General features: G+C 40.6%; 1 protein-coding gene across 2 annotated transcripts in view; it reads right to left on the reverse strand.

The window, feature by feature from the left end:
- Window positions 1-18519, reverse strand: part of LOC144693247 (tau-tubulin kinase 2-like) — a 313940-nt gene that overhangs the window by 138661 nt on the left and 156760 nt on the right. For both annotated transcript variants that reach the window (XM_078562916.1, XM_078562915.1), the window contains exons 5-6: window positions 17059-17199; window positions 15089-15193 (exon numbers count right to left, since the gene is read on the reverse strand). In XM_078562916.1, the coding sequence (XP_078419042.1) occupies window positions 15089-15193; window positions 17059-17199 (246 nt within the window). The remainder of the gene's footprint in view (window positions 1-15088; window positions 15194-17058; window positions 17200-18519) is intronic.

The raw sequence follows: 18519 nt of genomic DNA on the forward strand, positions 1-18519 counted from the left end.
AGGAAGAAAGGAAAAGAAGGTGGAACAGCTTGGTTAATCAAGGTTGAGATCAGTACAGTAGTGAGAAGTGATCTTAGTTTGCAGGGTCAAAATATAGAATCTGTTTGATTGGAGGCAAGAAATAGCACAGGAAAGAAGTCACTGGTGGGAGTGGTTTATAGACCCCCTGACAGTAGCTACACTGTAGGATAGGGTACAATCAAGAAATAATGGAAGTTTGTAAGAAAGGTACTGTAATAATTGTGGGAGATTTTCATCTTCATATAGATTGGACGGATCACATTGGAAAAGGTTGCCTGGGGGAGGAGTTCACAGAGTGTATTCAGGACAGTTCCTTAGAATATATGTTCTGGAACCAAACAAGCAACAGGTTATTTTTAACCTATAATGTAATGAGACAGAATTAATAAATTACCTAAGTAAAGGATCCTCAAGGTAAGAGTGATCATAACACGATGGAGTTCACATTCAGTTTGAGGGTAAGAAATTTAGGTCTGAAACTAGTGTCTTAAACTTTAATAGAGCAAATTACAAGGGTATGAAGACAGAGCTGGCTAAAGTGGAATGGGAAAATAGGTTAAAAGATAAGACGGTAGAAAAGCAGTGGCAGACATTTAGGAAATATTTCATAATTTTCAACAAAAATATTTTCCATTGAGACAAAAGAGACTCTACAAGAAGGATGCCCCATTCATGGCTAACTAAGTAAGTTAAGGATGATATAAAATTGAAAAAGATGTACAATGCTGCAAAGATTAGTGATAATGTGATTAGTTGTAGGCCAGAAGGTTGGGAAAGTTTCAGAAACCAGCAAAGGATGACTAAATAAATAATAAAGAGGGAGAAATTGGAATATGGAGGAAAACAGGCTGGGAATATAAAAACAGACAGTAAAAGCTTCTACAAGTATATAAAAAGGAAAAGAGTAGCGACAGTGAGCATTGGTCCCTTAGCAGATGAGAATGGGGAACTAATAATGGGCAACGAGGAAATGGGGGAGGCTTGAACAAGTGTTTTGTATCCGTCTTCACAGTAGAAGACACAAAAAGCATCCCAAGATTAGTACAAAAGCAGTGGGCAAAAGGGACAGAGGAACTTAAAACAATCACGATCACTTCAGGAAAAGTATTAGAAAAACTAACGGGGCTGAAGGCTGACAAATCCCCTGGATCTGGTGACCCACATCCAAGGGTCTTAAAGGAAGTGGCTGCAGAGATAGTGGATGCATTGGTTGTAATAATCCAAAATCCCTAGATTCTAGAAAGGTCCCAGTGAATTGGAAAGCCACAAATATAACACCACTACTCAAGAAAGGAGGGAGATAAAAAGTAGTAAACTGTTGGCCAGTTAGTCTAATATTTGTCATAGGAGAATGGTAGAATCCATTATAAAGTTGGTAATAACAGAAGATTTAGAAAATCATAATACAAATAGGCAGAGTCAACATGGTTTTGTGAAAGGGATATCATGTTTCACAAATTCATTAGAGTTATTGAGGATGTAACAAGCAGGGTGGATAAACAGGAACCAGTAGATATAGTGTATTTTGATTTTCAAAAGGCATTCAATGAGGTGCCACATAAAAGGTTACTGCAGAAGAGTTCAAGGTGTTGGGGGTGATATATTAGCAAGGATAGAGGATTAGCTAACAAGAAACAGAGTCAAGATAAAGAATCATTTTTCAGGTTGGTAATCTGTAACTAGTGGAGTGCTGCAGGGATCAGTGCTGGGGCCTCAACTATTTACAATCTACATCAATGACTTGGATGAAGGAGCTGACTGTGTTGTAGCCAAATTCACTAATGATACAAAGATAGGAAAGCAAGTTGTTATGAGGATACAAACAAACAGTCTGCAAGGGGATACAGGTAGGTTAAGTGAGTGCAAACATTTAGCAGATGGAGTATAATGTGGGGAAAATGTGAGGTTGTCTTCTTTGGCAATAAGAATAGAACAACAGAATATTGTTTGAATGGAAAGAGACTATGGAATGCTACAGTACAGAGGAACCTGGATACCCTTGTACATGAATCACAAAAATTTAGCTTGTTGGTGCAGTAAGTAAGGCGGCAAATGGAATGTTGCCCTTTATTACAAGGGGTATGGGCATAAAAGTAGGGAAGCCTTGCTACAATTGTATAGGGCATTGGAGAGACCACACCTTCAGTACTGTGTACAGTTTTGGTCTCCTTACTTTAGGAAGGGTATACTTGCATTGGAAACAGTTTAGAGAAGGTTCACTAGGCTGATTCAAGGGATGAAGAGGTTATCTTATGAGTAAAGGCTGAGCAGTTTGGGCCTATACTCATTGGAGTTCAGGAGAATGAGAGATGATCTTTTTGAAACATACAAGATTCTGAGGGGACATGGCAGGGTAGATGCCTAGACAGCATTTGCTCTCGTGGGGAAATCTAGAGCTAAAAAGTTTCGAAATAAGGGGTCTCCCATTTAAGACAGAGATTAAGAGGAATTCCTTCTCTCAGAGGGTTGTCAGTGTTTGGAATTCTATTCCCCAGAGAGCAGTGAAGGCTGGGATGTTGAATATAGTCAAGGCTGAGTTATACAGATTTTTGATTGACCAAAAATCAAGTGTTATGGGAGATGGGCAGGAATGTGCAGTTAAGGCCACAATCAAATCAGCCATGATTTTATCGAATTGCAAAGCAGGCTCAAGAGGCTGAATTTTTGACATTGCATTCAAAGGATGTGGACTTTGCTGGCTAGGCCAGCATTTATTGCCCATCCCTAATTGCCCTTGAGGTGGTGGTGGTGGTGAGCTGCGATCTTGAACAGCTGCTGTCGTGACATCTGTGCACCCACAGTGCTGTTCAGGAGGGAGTTCCAAGATTTTGACCCAGAAAGTCGATGTATTTCCAAGTCAGGATGGTGAGTGGCTTGGAGGGGAACTTCCAGGTGGTGGTGTTCCCACCTATCTGCTGCCCTTGTCCTTCTAGATGGTAGTGGTTGTGGGTTTGGAACGTGCTGTCTAAGGAGCCTTGGTGAGTTTCTGCAGTGCATCTTGTAGATGGTACACATTGCTGCTACTGTGCATCAGTGGTGAAGGGAATGAATATTTGGGATCGGGTTGCTTTGTCCTGGATGGTGTCAAGCTACTTTAGCGTAGTTGGAGCTGCATTCATCCAGGCAAATGGAAAGTATGCCATTACACTCATGATTTGTGCCTTGTGTCACAAAAATATCATATGAGAGAAAAAGATATAACTGATTGGTTTACAAAAAGTAACTAAGGTTAAGTTAACAGAATTGACGGTTAAGTTGCAGTTAGGGTTAACCATAGGGCCAAAGAAAGCAGACATAATTGAAGTAATAGCGCACCATTTGAAATTGGGGATACCTGAAGCTAGTGAGTCAGCTGAACTGGCTAAGATTCAGTTGCAAATGAAAAAACTTGGCTGGAGTTGGAGGTGAAAGAAAAGGAACAGGAAAAAGAGAGTGCATTTCAAAGGGAAATGGAAATGAGAAAACTTGATCTTCAGAGGGAGAAATTAGCAATGGAGGAAAGAGAAAAGGAAAGGGAGAGAGAATATCAGCGTCGAAAGCTTGCATTTAAAAAAGAGATCTCAGATGCGGAGGAAGGTTCTGATGTGGAAACAACCACTTTCAATTTAAAACCCAGTGGGGAAATGACGTTTGAGAGGGATCTAAAGGTGTTATTTCATTTGAGAAGATAGCTAAGCAGCTGAAATACCACAAGAAATCTGGACATTGCTTTTACAGTCTAGGTTGGTAGGTGGAGCTCATAAGATATATGCATCACTGTCAGAAGAGATGTTGATGGGTCGAGGCAGTAAAAAAGGCTATTTTGAGTGCATGTGTTGGTTTCTGAGGCATACAGGCAGAAATTTAGGAACATAAGGAAACAGCCTGGTGAGACTTGTATTGAGATTGATAGAGTAAAACAATGTTGACTAGTGGATAGGGGCATTAAAGGTAGGGACAACATATGCAACTCTTAAACAAGTAATTCTTTTGGAAGAATTTAAAGATTCAATTCCTTTGGTAGTGAGAACTCATGTGGAGGAACAAGAGGTTAAAACAGCAAGGCAAGCAGCAGAGATGGCTATGAGTTAGTTCATAGATCTAAACCTTTTTCTCATCACCCTTTTAAATCAGAGAAGGATAGGAAGTGGTAAGGTGACTGGAAGATAGTTAGTCAAGGAAGGGAAGGAGTCGTTGGAAATTTTCAGTAAGTTTCTCTTCAGGCTGAAAAGGAAGGTGCTAAGGAAAGAAGTGACACTCGAAAACTTAAGTGTTCTCATTGTAACAAGGTGGGGCACACAAAGTCAATGTGTGGGGGCCTACAGGGAAAAACCAGTAATTGGAATGCAGGAAAGTTCTGGAGATAGGAGTGTGGGTTCTGAGATCCAGAATCAGGAAAAGCCAGTGGTTTGTGTACAGGTGAAGCATGGAGAATCAGTGATAGATAAAGAAATGGGAATGTGTTCACAATTTACCCAAGGGAGTGCTGAGGGGCAGGTTAAAGAAATGTTTAAAGATTTTGTGTGTGAAGGGAAAGTCTTTCCATGTGTCCAGGGTGGAGCAGGCAAAGATATTAAAATTTTAAGAGACACAGGTGCTAGTCAATCATTAATGTTATGGGATAGTGATATTTGTTGTCCAGAGGGAATATTGCAGGAAAAAGTGCTAATAAGTGGGGTGCATGGAGATGCTAAACCTGTTCCATTGTGGAAAGTAAATTTAATGAGTAAGTGGAAAACAGATGATGTGATTGTTGGAGTAGCAGAAAAATTGCCCATTGCAGGGGTTCAATTTATTTTAGGTAATGATATAGCTGGGTTCTCATATGTTGGTGATGCCTACTGTAGTCAAGCAGCTTGAGGAGCTGCATTCAACAGAGGTGTTGCAGGAAGAACATCTGGATTGTTTCCAGATTGTGTAGTAATGAGATTAAGAACTCAGGTTGAAACATAAAGAGGAGGAGTTGAAAAGACAGGGAAAATAGGCTGATACTCAATTAGCTGGATATGGTTTTAAAAAGATAGTACTGGAAGCAAAGATTGAAGGGAATGAAGTAAGTGGGCCACTTAAGTTGATTCAAGAGAAGTTAAAGTTAGTGGTTCAGAATTCAGCAACTACTCTCCTGGATTATGTGACAAACATCAGAAAAAGATTGAATAGAGCATGTGAATTAGCTAAAAAAACATTTAAAGATATCACAGCAGGTGATAAAGGCCATGGTGGATAAGAGAGTCACTAAGTCAGAAGCATTCAAGGAGAAAAACAGCCCTTCTCATTTACTCAAGGCAAAATACTATAGGCTATATGTTGTACAGGATTTTCCACAACAAATTATAAATGACTTAAAGAAGTAGGAAAAAGGATCATACTGGTGAGGAACCTTCCATAACAGATCATTCTCATACAAGATGAAGTTTCACTTTGGTGTTTGTTTATCATATCTTCTGATTAACAAGAAAATTAAAATAGTTTCACCTGTGTCTAACCACAAGGGCATTTTCAATTATTTCTCCCATTGAAAATAGGAAAAACATTTAAACGACTACAAAAACATTGATGTACAGTTGTCAAAAATTTAAATGAGCAAAAAATTCTTGATGTAATTTTGAGGGACTAATCAAATTTGCAGCAGAAGAGTTGAACCTTATATTGCATTAATTATGAGTACAGATTCTGTTTCCTGCTATCTACACTCAATGGCACAGCATCGTTTTGAAGGTCATTTTTGCTTGCTTGCCATGAATTTTTATCAAGTCATCTGGGAGACAATATCAGTGACAGGCATTTAGAGCTCAATGTCTATTATATAGGACAGGGTAAAAGCGAGATAAATAAAGAACATCAAGTTGAAAATGAAGTACAACAGGACCCTTAATAAAAATATCTCACAATACAGTTGAAATAAACTATGTTCTGAAAGGTTATGGCTAATGGTCAGAATAGCCTATACAACTGGAATACTTCCTCAGCATCACAAAGTGAAGATTTCTCGGGCCTGAAGAAACATAAGGAAACAAATGCATGAGGGATAGCTAGGGTAAGACAATCCTGTCAACCGACACCATCGATACTTACATAATTATACACTGCTATCTCCAGGAGATATCAAAATTGCACAACCACAACAAATGGCTGTTGCAGGACACCCTGACTGGAGTACATAAAAGATGACTACTGCAGCATTTGACAATGTGTTATCTTTGACTGCTGCATCAAACACTGCTTAAAATATTTCCAACAAGCATCCTTCCAGAACTGTGAAACATTTATTTGTGAGTCACAGATCCACAATGGAAAGTGTGAATATTCACTATACATACTGCTGCTGAAAGAAATAGAAACAGCCTAATAGTAAAGGGATTGTAACAAACAACAAGTCTGGCATCCCAAAGACTTACAGCTCCTGAAATATATTCAAGGTTAAATAATCGCAAATTAGATGGATCAGTTTCTGCAGAGTGTTACTAAATATAAATATGATTAGCCTTCAGTATGTTCAGAGGATCCTAAGTTATTGGCATTACAGGGAAACATACAGTAAATAAGCACCTTACATCCTAGATTAGGATAAACTTTACAAGGTTCCTTTGTGGAAAGCTAATGACTCTTGCTCCAATCATTTATCTGCAGTGACTGAAGCTTTTACCCGCCACACAACTGCAAGCATTATTTATAACTATAGTGGAGAAAAGAAACTGATCCAGAGATCAGAGGAGCTCTAGTTGAAGAGCTGGCTCCAAGACTGATGCAATGATCGAATGGTTTCCTGCTGTGCTGTAAGGGTTGAAGATTTTGTCAGACTGCCACTATTCCCCAAAGTTGGTTTCACCTTTATTCATTAGCTATCACATGACATGCACCCCTCCCAAAATAGAATCCTCCTTGCTTTTTATTTAGAGTTCTCTGAACCGACGTGTAACACTGCTTTTAACAGGTATTGATAAATGATGGATCACATGCCTGGTGCAATACAACTGACTGAAATAATCTCTCATTAATTACAGCAATGAGTCTAGTTCTGTCTAAATGTGAAATTTGTTAATACAGTGAATGTGTTGGGTACTGGCTTTCTATAAATAACTGCATAGGGATACAATTGTGATTCAGTATTTCTTTCCATTGAACAGCTGGGTAATTTTTCATGCTCAGGCTGAGAGATGTCAGCATTGGGGTTTGAAACAGACATCATGGTAAGGTTTTACAATGCATTGGCCAGGCTGCATATGGACTTGCTGTACTTGCTGCAAAGTACAACTGAAATCAGGTTTATTTGACTCAAGTATTCCATATTGGTGTTTATCCTCCATATGAGCAGTAGTCCTAATCACGTGCAAGAAGCAGAATAAAGAACAGAGAAGCTCAAGTTCTAAAGTCCGGACAGAAAGCAATGGGGTTGCGGAGGGAGCCCATTCAGCTTTATAAAATATATGTCAGTGGCAAGATAAACTTAGAGCATATTTCAAATACCCTAAGGATGTAAATTTAAATTAGTGAAAAAAAATAGACAATTGTGTGATCATTCAAAGTGTGGCAAATGTTTGAGTAACATGCCAGGCAAGTTAGTGCACAAAACATTACTTGTGTTCAAAATATAGTTGGATGCTAAACTGGGAAAGTTAGGTTACTGGAGGAACAAATCCAATGGACAAGAGTGGCCTTTTCCTATCCTTAACAGCTTTAATGTTCTTACGGAACAATTCTTAATTCCTAGTTTCAGTATCAATTAGGTTGCATGCAGAATGAAACACAATAACTTGCGTTTATATATCACCTTTAGGGTAGAAAATGTTCCAATGGGATGCTTCAAAAAACTGTAATCAGGAAAAAAAATGGACACGGAGACAAAGCAGGAGCTTGGCCAGAGAGATGGTTTTAATGAGGCCCTTAAAAGGAGGAGGGTGAACTAGAGGAGTGAGGGGAGCTAATTCCAGAGCATGGAGCTTGGACAGCTGAAAACATTAGAACCCATGGTGAGGTGAAGGAAAGAGGAATGCACAAGAGGCCAGAACTGAAGGAACAGAATGTATTTTTCTTTATTCTTTCATTGGATGTGGGCATCCCTAATTGCCCATGAACTGAGCATTTCAGAGGGCAGTTAAACTGTGGGACTAGAGTGACATGTAGGCCAGATCAGGTAAGAACAACAGGTTTCCTTCTCTAAAGGACGGTGGGTAATTTTACTTAGATGGAGATAGGCTGTCCTTATGATGGAGGGCATAGCGAGTAGGAAGATCAGAGCAGGGATGGCGAAATTGCATACAGCCTAGTTCAGCAGGGAAAGTGGCCAGAGTGGGGGCTGAAAATTGTAGCCAGGGTAAAGAATATGTAGCAGGGGCCATAGATGATGGCTTCAGACTACTCAATTTTTAAAGAAGGGGAAATAGTATAACATATATATTCTCTCCTAATAACAGCCCTTAACTATAAGTTTAAAGGCATATCAGTGTGAACTTCCTATTTCTCAGGACTCAGCCTTCTGATATCTCAACTGCATGGGCTGTCATTCAGTGCTGAATTATAGGCTCTCATATCGAACAGAGTTACTTTTGTGCTAAATATTAGAAACAGAAGCCACTCATGAAACTGTACCTCATTAGAAGTCTATGCCTTCAGCAGATCAAAGAAAACAAACCTCGGAGTAGGAAAGGAACAGAAACAAATCCTATTTGTTAGGTGTGGGTCAATTTTAAATCACAAAACTTGCCCTTTCTAGAATCTAGATAAGAATGAAGAATCTTTGGTACACAGTACTGTAAAGTAAAATCAAACTCGGTTGGTACAAACTAAATGAGTTTCTGGCATTTATTTGCCTATGGAAAAGTCGCTTTTCCAGGTACAATGAAAATAGTCAAAGGTCAGCATTTAAGTATTGAATATCACCAGATGCATATGTGATTAATATTTAATGAAGACCCATTCTGTAGTAACATTACTCCAAAATCAATATTTTAATGTTTTTATTTTAAAAAAAACACATGGATAGCAGAAAAGGAGAAGCAATTATGAAAAAAAAAATCGAAAGACTTTTGCTCAACCCTATGTTCAAATTTCCACACAAATTATCTTTATGGAAGCTTGCCAAGCACAGCTCTACTAAAACTCATAGTACAGGTTGGGGCTGGGACTCACTTCCTCCAAATAAAAGGTGTGGCTATGGGTACCCGCATGGGCCCCAGCTATGCCTGTCTCTTTATGGGGTATGTGGAACATTCCTTGTTCCAGTCCTACTCCGGCCCCCTCCCACAACTCTTTCTCCGGTACATCGATGATTACTTCGGTGCTGCTTCATGCTCTCGTCGGGACCTGGAAAAATTTATTAATTTTGCTTCCAATCTCCACCCCTCCATCATTTTCACATGGTCCATCTCTGACACTTCTCTTCCCTTCCTTGACCTCTCTGTCTCAATTTCTGATGATAGACTGTCCACCAATATCCATTACAAGCCTACCGACTCCCACAGCTACCTCGACTACAGCTCCTCACACCCCGCTTCCTGTAAGGACTCCATCCCATTCTCTCAGTTCCTTCGCCTCCGTCGCATCTGTTCTGATGACGCTACCTTCAAAAACAGCTCCTCTGACATGTCCTCCTTCTTCCTTAACCGAGGTTTTCCACCCACGGTCGTTGACAGGGCCTTCAACCGTGTCCGGCCCATATCCCGCGCATCCGTCCTCACGCCTTCTCCTCCCTCCCAGAAACATGATAGGGTCCCCCTTGTCCTCACTTATCACCCCACCAGCCTCCGCATTCAAAGGATCATCCTCCGCCATTTCCGCCAACTCCAGCATTATGCCACCACCAAACACATCTTCCCTTCACCCGCCCCTGGCGGCATTCCGTAGGGATCGTTCCCTCCGGGACACCCTGGTCCACTCCTCCATCACCCCCTACTCCTCAACCCCCACCTATGGCACCTCCCCATGCCCACGCAGAAGATGCAACACCTGCCCCTTCACTTCCTCTCTCCTCACCGTCCAAGGGCCCAAACACTCCTTTCAAGTGAAGCCGCATTTCACTTACATTTCCCCTAACTTAGTCTACTGCATTCGTTGCTCCCAATGCGGTCTCCTCTACATTGGAGAGACCAAACGCAAACTGGGCGACCGCTTTGCAGAACACCTGCGGTCTGTCCGCAAGAAAGACCCAAACCTCCCTGTCGCTTGCCATTTTAACACTCCACCCTGTTCTCTTGCCCACATGTCTGTCCTTGGCTTGCTGCATTGTTCCAGTGAAGCCCAATGCAAACTGGAGGAACAGCACCTCATCTTCCGACTAGGCACTTTACAGCCTTCCGTAATGAATATTGAATTCAACAACTTTAGATCTTAAACTCCCCCTCCCCCCATCCCCACCCTGTTTCTTCCCCCTCCCTTTTTTTTCAATAATTTATATAGATTCTTCTTTTCCCACCTATTTCCATTATTTTTAAATCTATAACTGTAATACCCTGTCGTCAGTCTTTACACCCCACCCCCACTAGAGCTGTACCTCGAGTATCCTGCCATCCATTCTTAATTAGCACTTTTCTTAGATAATATCACCATCTTCAACACCTCTTTGATCCTTTTGTCTGTGACATCTTTTGACTATCTGCTCCTATCACTGCTTGCTTATCTCTACAACCACCCCACCCTCAACTTCTCTCTCCCCCGCCCCCCACCTTAGACCAGATTATATTTCACCCCTCTCCTATTTCACTCAGTTCTGCCGAAGGGTCATGAGGACTCGAAACGTCAACTGTTTTCTTCTCCACCGATGCTGCCAGACCTGCTGAGTTTTTCCAGGTAATTCTGTTTTTGTCATAGTACAGGTTTCGGTTTCAACAGAAAATCTCCATTAACTCTAAACTTCAACATCTAAAAGCTTTTACTTTCATTACTAGAGAAAGAAAAACAGCCACTCGTGCCACAGCAGCACAATCTTGGATCTCCTGACCAATGCTAGCAAAAAGTAAACGAAAGAGTAAATGGCTTTCTTTAACCATTATTATCGTCAAGAGGGTGTTATTAATGAGAGCAGATTGGTTTGATGTCTTGCCATAATTTGAGTTCCACATGTTTCTATTGTCACCACTATTCCTTATTTTCATGGTTAATTTAAAGGAGGGCTTAAATGGAACTATCCATAATTCACTAATGTCACGAACACATACATGAAGTTAACAATTCAAATCAAACATGGAGTCACAGGGTGGTTTGGACAAGTTAGGTCAATGGATCACTGTGTGACATTTATTCGTTAATGTGGGCAGATATAATATTAAATGCTTGGAGTTAGGAAACTCAAATATATATATATATATATATATATACCACCTGTGAATACCTGTTAAAGTGAACAGATCCAGATGGATGCCTGAGGGTAATAGATAATTACTTGTTACAATGTAGTATAAGCTGGTTATAGGGAGAGCAAATAGGGTTTTAGGTTGTGTTGCTATAGCCAAAATTTAAAAAAATTAAATACAATTATATTTTTAATATTTTTTATGTAGAAAAATCTCCCAAAAGCTCCGATACACCTGCATTTTGGAGTGCAATGTCTAGCTTTGCTCCCCACATATGCTGAAAGGTGTCATGGTTCTTAAAAGGTACACCAGAGGTTGACCGTTGTTTTAATTAAACTTTGAGTCCTTATTAATCAGGACAGATATATAAATCTACATTTATGGCTATTTATTTTGGAGAAACGACAAAGTTGAAAGGTTCTGATTGAGATTTTTCAAATTGGGAACGGATTGGTCAGGTAGGTTATTTGAGATTGATAGCAATGATTGAATCAGAGGGTGTGGCTAAAGAACCCACAGACAGAAAGTCAGGTTAGAACCAGGAAACATTTCTCGGAATAGGTTCAAGGGGCTAAATGTCTTATTCCCATTCCTATGTTCCTTTTTCAGCCAATCACTGGTCTCTTATACAATCTGCCTAAACATGCCTCAAAAGTCACTACAGTCATTTAACAGGGACTGTGACACATCCTTGAAAGAGGATGAATTTCCAGGTAAAAATAAATCATTAGTTGTGATGTTGTTGTGTTACTGTTGAACAGTCTTCTAGAGTTTGCTTCATTTCCTTATGGAGCCAAAGAGGAACTTTCCAGAGTTTTCCTGAATTCGCTATAGTTTCTTTACCCATTTTGTTTTTATTTATCTCTAATAGATAGTGTTGTTAGTGAGTAGGGGAATGGTGCATAAGACTGCAGTGTCAGTTGGATGGAGCAAGTTTGCTGGTGTGTTATCACCCCTTCATAGGGTCACAACAGCACAGAAGGAGAACACTCGGCCCATCTGGGCCATGCCGCCTCTCTGCGGAGCAGTTCAGTCAGTTTCACTCCTCACTCTATTCCTATAACCCTGCAAGTTTATTTGCCTCAAGCGCCCATCCGGTTTCCTTTTGAATCATTGATCATCTCCACTTCCATGACCCCCATAGACAGCAAGTTCCAGATCATTACCACTCGCTGTGTAAAAGGTTTATCCTCACATTCCCACTGCATCTCTTGCCCAAAACCCGTAAATCTGTATCCCCTGGATCACGTTCCATCTGTTAATGGGAATAATTTATCTTTATTTATCTTATCTAAATCTGTCATAACCTTGTACACCTCTATCAAATCTCCCCTCAATCTCCTTTGCTCCAAGGAGCACAACCCTAGCTCCCAAACCTAAACGTTTCAGATAAAACTTCTCATCCCTGGAATCATTCTGGCAAATCTCCTCTGTACCCCTTAAAGGACCCTTATCTCCTTCCGAAGGTACGGTGACCAAAATTGGACACACGACTCCAGTGCCCCAACAAGAGCTTTGTAAAAGGTTTAGCATAACCTCCCTGTTTTTGTACTCAATACCTCTATGAAGCCCAAGGTCGTATACGCTTTGCTAACTACTCTCAATATGTTCTGCCACCTTAAAAGCTTTATGTACATAAGCCCACCGATCTCTTTGTCCTTGCACACCCTTTAGGACTATGTCATTAAGTCTTAGTTGCCTCTCTCCAACTCTTCTGCAAAAATACATCACCTCGCACTTCTCTGTACTAAATTCCATCTGCCACTTGTCTGTCCATTCTGCCAGCCCGTGTCGTGTTGCAATCAATTAGTATCATCCTCACTGCTTGCTACAGCAGATTGGTATCAGCTGAAAATTTTGAAATTTTACTCCATATTCCAGTATCCAAGTCATTTATATCTATCAAAAAAGATCCTGACGCTTTGTCTGCTTATAAGTATGTAAATCATTAAAAATGTCATAACACAAATCAGTACAAAAGTGATAACTTCTAAAACATACCATCACTAGATGCAAAAAAATAGCATAAAACCACTTTCTACTCAGCCTGGGCAATGCTAGCTCCTTCACCTTTTCTACAACAATTTGCAATAACCCTAACATTAGAAATGTAGTCAACTTCAAACCAAATTGACCGTTTCCCACATTGGCCATCTCGTCAACTTCTTTCAGTAACAATTCCAGTGGTATCAAATTGTGGCCAATTCTATATATTGGCTATGCCTACTTCAGAATGGTAGTTGAGGAAATTTCATCCTGTTTCACTATTAAAAATTCTAAAAGGGCAAATTTTAATCCAGGTCTTAAAAAGGTGAAAATGGCAAGAATAGAACATATGAACATACATACAAATTAGGAGCTGAAGTAGGGTACCCAGCCCCTTGAGCCTACTCCACCATTCAAGAAGATCATGGCTGATCGAATTTTAACCTCAACTCCACATTCCAGCCTGCCCCTGATAACCTTTCACCCCCTTGCTTATCAAGAATCTATCTACCTCTGCCTTAAAGGTATTCAAAGATTCTGCCTCAAACACCTTTTGAGGAAGAGAATTCCAAAGTCTCACAACACTCAGAGAAAAAATTCTTCCTCATCTCTGTCTCAAATGGGCAACCCCTTATTTTTAAACAGTGACCCCTAGTTCTTGATTCTCCCACAAAACATCCATTCCATGTCCACCCAGTCAAGTCCCCTCAGGATCTTATATGTTTCAATCAAGTCACCACTTACTCTTCTAAACTCCAGTGGATACAAGCCTAGCCTGTCCAGCCTTTCCTCATAAGACAACACATCCATTCCAGGAATTAATCTAGTAAACCTTCTCTGAACTGCTTCCAACACATTAACATCTTTCCTTAAATGAGACGACCAATACTGTACACAGTACTCCAGATGTGGCCTCACTAATGCTCTGTATAACTGAAGTATAACCTCCCTATTCCTGTATTCAATTTCCCTTGAAATAAATGATAACATTGTATTAGATTTGCTAATTACTTGCTGCACCTGCATACTAACCTTTCGTGACTCATGCGCTAGGACACCCAGATCCCTCTGCATCTCAGAGCTCTGCAATGTCCCACCATTTAGATAATATGCTTTTGTATTCATCCTGCCAAAATGGACAATTCACATTTTCCCACATTATACTCCAATGCCAGATTTTTGTACACTCACCTAACCTATCTATATCCCTTTGTTAGCCTCCTTCCATCGTCTTCACAACTTACTTTCCTACCAATTTTTGTTTCATCAGCATATTTAGCAACCATACCATTGATCCCTTCAACCAAATAATTTATATAAAATTGTCAAGTGTTCAGGCCCTAGCACTGATCCCCATGGCACACCGCTCGTCACATCCTGCCAACCAGAAAATGACCCATTTATGCCTGCTTTCTGTTTTCTGTTAGCTAGTCAATCTTCTATCCATGCCAATATGTTATCCCCTACACCATGAGGTTTTACTTTCCTTGATGTGGCACCTTATCAAATGCCTTCTGAAAATCTAAGTACAGTACATCAACCAGTTCCCCTTTATTCACAGCACGTTACCTTCTTCAAAGAACTCCAATAAGTTGGTTAAACATGATTTCCCTTTCAAAAAACTATGTTGACTCTGCTTGATTACCTTGAATTTTTCCAAGTGCCCTGCTATAATGTCTTTAATAATAGCATCTAACATTTTCCCCATGACGTACATTAAGCTAACTGGTGTATAGTTTCCTGCTTTCTGTCTCCCTCCTCTTTTGAATAAAGGAGTTACGTTAAAAAACTTAAAATAAGGAGAGGATACTTACAGGTCTAACGTCGCCACAGGAATTTGTGAATTGCCGTGCCAAACCAAAGTCCAGCATAAAACACTTTCTACAGGTGCTAGGATAGCGGCCCATTGCAAAATTCGACTGAAAATAGAAAACAACATATTCCTTGTTTTACTGAACATATTATCAGAAACCATTCCACTGAACCACCCTCATAATTAGAAAGAGACTTTCATTTCTGCAGCGCCTTGCATGGCCCCAGAATGCCAAAAGAGCTTTACAGTGAATGAGGTACTTCTGAAGTGCAGTCACTGCATATCAAGCTCCTACAAACAGCAATGAGATGCATCACTGGCCAAACTGTATTTTAGTAATACCAGTTAAGAATAAATGTTCTATATAATGTTCATGGATGATTGGAGGGAAGTGAATTAAACAGCCAGAACCTGATTGTTATGATAGCACTCCTCATGCAAAAACATCTCAGGATACAAAAGCAGGAGAAAGAAAAAAATGTGCAGGAGGGGGGAAACAGCAAAAGACAGTCTAAAATAGCTTTTTTAGGGTTAATGGCCATCAAGGTCACAGACTTCCAAGGCATGGGTCTTGTGCAGCTGAAACCCTAAAGATACTGGATCCCCCGATACTGGTGGGCTGGAAGATATGGTAAAGCGGGTCATGCTGGTCACTGGTCTTAGCAGATGCAGCAAGTTTACTTTGGGGGTAATTACTACCAACTTCACAGGACCTATAATTTAGGAACTGACAGCCTAAGGACTCCACTAGCCTCAATGGCAAAAGAACTAAAAGGTATGGAGTTTTTAAAGACTATGAATGCAAGGAATTTCTTTGTAATGCAAAGTGATTTGGGTAGAGAATTGCAAAGGACAGGGGTGCAGTGACCAAGTGATTGGTTCATTGGATGTTGATTAATCAAAAGGGAAAACATGGTTTATGGACTACCGAATATATATCTGACAGCTTGATAAAATTAAAATCATAACTCTTGCAAGATTGGGAAAAATTTTATTTCCAAAGGACTGCTCCAGTAAATTGAGTGAGTGCTGCCCTGAAGTTTGCCTTTCAGGTGAAATGTTAAACTGAAGCCCCACTTGCCCTTTCAGCTGGATGCAAAAGATCTCATGGCACTATCTGAAGAGCAAAGGAATTCTCTCAAGTATCTGATCAATATTAATTTCTCAATCAACATCACTAAAAAACAATAATCCGGTCATCATCACATTGTTGTTAGTGGGATCTTGCTTTTGGTAAACTGGCTGCGGTGTTCCCTACAACAGTGAATCACAGGATCTTTACAGTGCAGGAGGCCATTCAGTCCATCAATTCTGCACTGGCTCTCTGAAAGGGCATTCTAGCTACTCACACTCCCCTGCCTTATCCTATAGAAACATAGGAAAGTTACAGCAGAGGAGGCCATTTGGCCCATCTTGTCCATGCCAGCCCGAGGGCACCCAGGTGCCCTTTCTAATCCCACCTTCCTGCACCCGGCCCGTAGCCCTGCAACTTACAGCACTTTAGGTACTTTTTAAAAGAGTTTAAAGTTTCTGCCTCTACCACCAACTTGGGCAGCATTACCTTGCACATTCTCTCTCTACAGATAACAATCCAATTCCCTTTTGAATACCTCGATGAAACCTAGTGAGTAACAAAATACTTAAATGTCTGAAAAGGGCTTTAGAACTTCCTGATGTTGTGAACGGCACTAGACAAGTAAAAGTTTTCCTTTAGCGTGAAAGCATTCCAACAATGCTTTTCATGATTTTATACCAGTTTGGTAAGAGTTTAGTAAATTAGGCAATTCCAGTTAGTATTTGATTCTCTAACTGCATCTTTTTTTTCCCATTTTTCTCATGGGATGCGGGTGTCACTGGCTAAGTCAGCATTTATTGCCCATGAAGTGGTTATGCATTGCTTGGAGGGTCTGGCTTGGACAAACTTAAAACACATTAGGAAAAGCAGCTGTAACTGCCCCATGAATTACTTACAGGTTTGATGTCCCTGTGAAGGAAGCCCACAGTGTGAATACTTTCTACTGCTTCAAGAATCTGTTTCCCCAGTCGCAGAGTAGTGCTGATGCTAAAGGTACCTCTAGACTGGCTGCGACGTAGGTCAGCGAGGTTTCGACCCTAAGCAGAGAGAAGGGAAATTTTCTTAGTTCTAAAGGAACGATACATTTACTCCGTATATCCACTCATGCTGTGGATTCCATATGAAAGTTTGTAGAAATTTCCCAGCACAATAGTTGTTCCTTTCATGACAATAAAATGCAATGTAATTCAAGTAGGTTAATATTTCCCATCATCATCTATTGCCATCTCAGTTGTCCCTTCTCTTAACCTCCAGGCCTAATGTATTTCCCCCTCTCTCTTCATCGCCCCACAATAGACTTCAATTTCTCTCTCAGTTTTCTCAGTTAAAAAGGCTAGATTTTACAGGCAAGGTGGGGAGGAAAGGCAAGGGATTTCATTGTAGTTGCTGTTTTAATATACACGCAACATTAGCAGCTTCATAAATTGAAGGCTTATACTTGTTATATTAAAACTACTATTACACAATTTATTCTTCAAAAAGAATATCCTTGTTAGAGCCTGTGCAAAGATTAAATCTCTGAAAAATGTATTTTATGGAGATGAGCATTTTCACCCCTGGTCTATGCAGGGTTAAACAATCTCAGCTCTAGTGGCAGTAGAGGGCCTCCAATTGGCCTCTGTGTTACTCAGTTAGGGAGGAAACAATTACCGTTCCCAATCACCATCCAGTGACCCACGCTAGAAGCATGTATGCCTGAAAGTCAGATAAGGACAAGATCAGCGCATCTTCCCTTACGCATACAGATCTGATGATCCTTCGAGCCAGGCCAATTAAGTCACGCTGTAACTTTCAACCTTGAGGGGCAACTGGGGTCAGAGCATTGGGGAGGGTGAATGCTTCCTGGATTGCATGTTCCAGAGGGTGGTCACCCCACAGACAGTGGGAGTTCAGGATAGTAGATGGGTGGCCATCCGAAAGAGTAGGAAGGGACAGGTAGTACAAATGTCTTCAGGATGTGTGCCACTCTCAAACAGATACTCAGCATTGGAGACTGCTGGGAGTGATGATACCCTGTAGGAGTGCAGCCCAGACCTGGGCAGCAATGAACAACGGATTATATCGGAGGCAACTGCAAAATGTAGAAATGTAAATATTATAGGAGATTCCATAGTTAGGGGGACAGACAGGCTAATCTGTGACTGTCATCATGAGTCCTTCATGGTGTGTTGCCTCCCTGGTGTCAGAGTAAAGGACAACACAGAGAGGGTGCAAAATCTTCTGCAGGGGGGAGTAAGCTAGAGGTTGTGGTACACGTTGGTACCAACAACATAGGATCTAGCGGGAAGTTAAAAAGTAGGATCTTGAGGATAATCCCTGGATTACTCCCAGTGCCACATGCTAGCCAGGGTAGAAAT

Source organism: Cetorhinus maximus, chromosome 18 (genome assembly GCF_964194155.1).
Source record: "Cetorhinus maximus chromosome 18, sCetMax3.hap1.1, whole genome shotgun sequence".
NCBI lineage: Eukaryota > Metazoa > Chordata > Chondrichthyes > Lamniformes > Cetorhinidae > Cetorhinus > Cetorhinus maximus.